At 50.7% G+C, this 1,927-nt stretch overlaps 1 protein-coding gene across 1 annotated transcript; it reads right to left on the minus strand.

Annotated features, from left to right (window-relative positions):
• Positions 1 to 111: 111 nt before the first annotated feature.
• VE01_10655 (uncharacterized protein) lies at positions 112 to 814 on the minus strand (the record flags this gene model as incomplete). Its single annotated transcript, XM_018280048.1, has 3 exons — positions 112 to 118; positions 162 to 454; positions 521 to 814. The coding sequence occupies 3 exons, from the start codon at positions 812 to 814 to the stop codon at positions 112 to 114; spliced, it is 594 nt and encodes a 197-aa protein (XP_018125053.1).
• Positions 815 to 1,927: the final 1,113 nt, after the last annotated feature.

The raw sequence follows: 1,927 nt of genomic DNA on the forward strand, positions 1-1,927 counted from the left end.
TGCCAACTTTCGCTTCTGGGTGGACTTTCTCGTAAATCTCTGCAACTTCGCGAAGGGAATGCACCCATGAGACCAAGTTAAAAAACCCCCCTTTCTCTGCATCCGGACCCGTCACGACCTCGATACTGAACGCGCCAGCATCGGCTTCTGTAGTAAAATACCAGGGCTCGTTACCGGTTCCATAAACATCCATTGATCTCGCCCTTTGATTTGGGCCAGTGCTATCAGCGCCCTGGGGTTCCGGATCCCAAACGCCATCGTCAGCAGGGGTGAAGCCACGCTCCTTGTGGGAGCCAAAAAAGACTTCGGCCAGCATGCCAGTCAGAATATGCAGAGTCTTGATGCTGCTAGAGAGACTAGCTTGAGCGTGGAAGGCTATGTATGGATCGTAGACTTCCTGGTCGTGCAATGAAATGCGGCGCCAGTCGTAGTTCCAAGATGCAGCTAGGAAGCGCTGAAGTCACACATCAAATTATTAGCCAATTGATTGTGAATGCATGGCAAGAGCCTCGCCACCAACCTTGATTCCAGCCCGCTCTGCAGCGCGCAGGAGCAAGAGCTGCCCTTCAAGCGCTAACTCTGCAAGTCCGCCATACGCACAGATCACAGCATCGACACCTTTGACCGCTTTTTCCAGCGCGGAGATGTCGTAGTAATTCTCCGATTGCACAAACGATTCGAGGCCGGAGAGAACGGCGGGATCGAGCTTTGATGGAGAACGGCCTAGCCCGCGGATTTCATGCCCTCGCTCCAGACCGGCGCGTGCAGCCTGCTTCCCAACGTTACCCGTGATGCCAGCAATCAGAATAAGCATTGCGGACGATGTGCTAAATGAGATTTAATTGAGGAGAGTAGGGTTATTTACTTCGAAAGCTCAACTTCCATTATATACTGAACATATAACCTTTAAGTGAACCTGGCAACTGGTAGCATATGATCTCCATGTAGATATTAAGGTGGGGTTAAGGTTCGGATTGTCATGATCTCATAGGTCGGCCCGCGATGAGCTAAAATGACTCATTCCCTGTCATGCAGTACCGAACGGGGTGCCCAATTCTCTCAAGTCTATGGTTGCACACTGTATGTGATTGTTCTTACTATATAGCAGCATATAGGAAACTGCTCGACTGCTCCGTTTACTCACAGTCAGATCTGCAATTATGTGCCAGTGCTTGCCACTTCGGCGCCAGTCGGAAATACGGGGAATTTAACCCCGCGCTGTAGCGTCCGTGTCAGCCCGCACCGTAGCGTCGGACCTAAATTTCTCTCGCCGCGCCCTGAAATGGGCATATTAGGGGATTATGCGGTACGTACCGTGACTGCCCTTCACGCCGACGAGCTGCGCCCCCAACGCACGCGTGGTCGACTATAAAGCTGATGGTCTTGGCAAACAAAATGATTTGGAATGGGAATAATTGAGAATTGAGAATTTGGAATAGAGGCATTTTGGAAGTGAGATGGGCGTGAGATGGGCGTGAGAGCGTACGCTGCGCCATGGGGAACGGCGGCCGTGGTGGGGAGTTATTGGGGCGAAGTGGCCGAGAAGAAGGGGATGAAGGGGAGAGACGATTGAAGATGAGGTGGATCAAGGTTGAAGATAGTATGAAGATTTGAGATGTGGTGAGGCTAGAGAAAGGGTGAGTTGAGGTCAGAGAAGAGGGAGCCTAGATGGAATGGATGAGTATATAATCTCCTTGTTTCCCAGCGAAGTCTGTCTTTTTTTTCTATTCTATCATCAACATTCTCATCACCAGCTTCACCATTGCAGCTTCCAAATCTCCTTACTTTCATATACACAAGAAATTCGTTTCACCTCGCCTCATAAACTTTCACAGCTCCAAAAACAGCTCTTGCCAACCACCACAATGCATTTCACCCCCCTCATCGCCGCTGCTATCATCGCAGCCACCGCGGCTGCAACCCCTAT

The sequence above is a fragment of the Pseudogymnoascus verrucosus genome, assembly GCF_001662655.1.
Source record: "Pseudogymnoascus verrucosus strain UAMH 10579 unplaced genomic scaffold scaffold_103, whole genome shotgun sequence".
Taxonomy (NCBI): Eukaryota; Fungi; Ascomycota; class Leotiomycetes; order Thelebolales; family Thelebolaceae; genus Pseudogymnoascus; species Pseudogymnoascus verrucosus.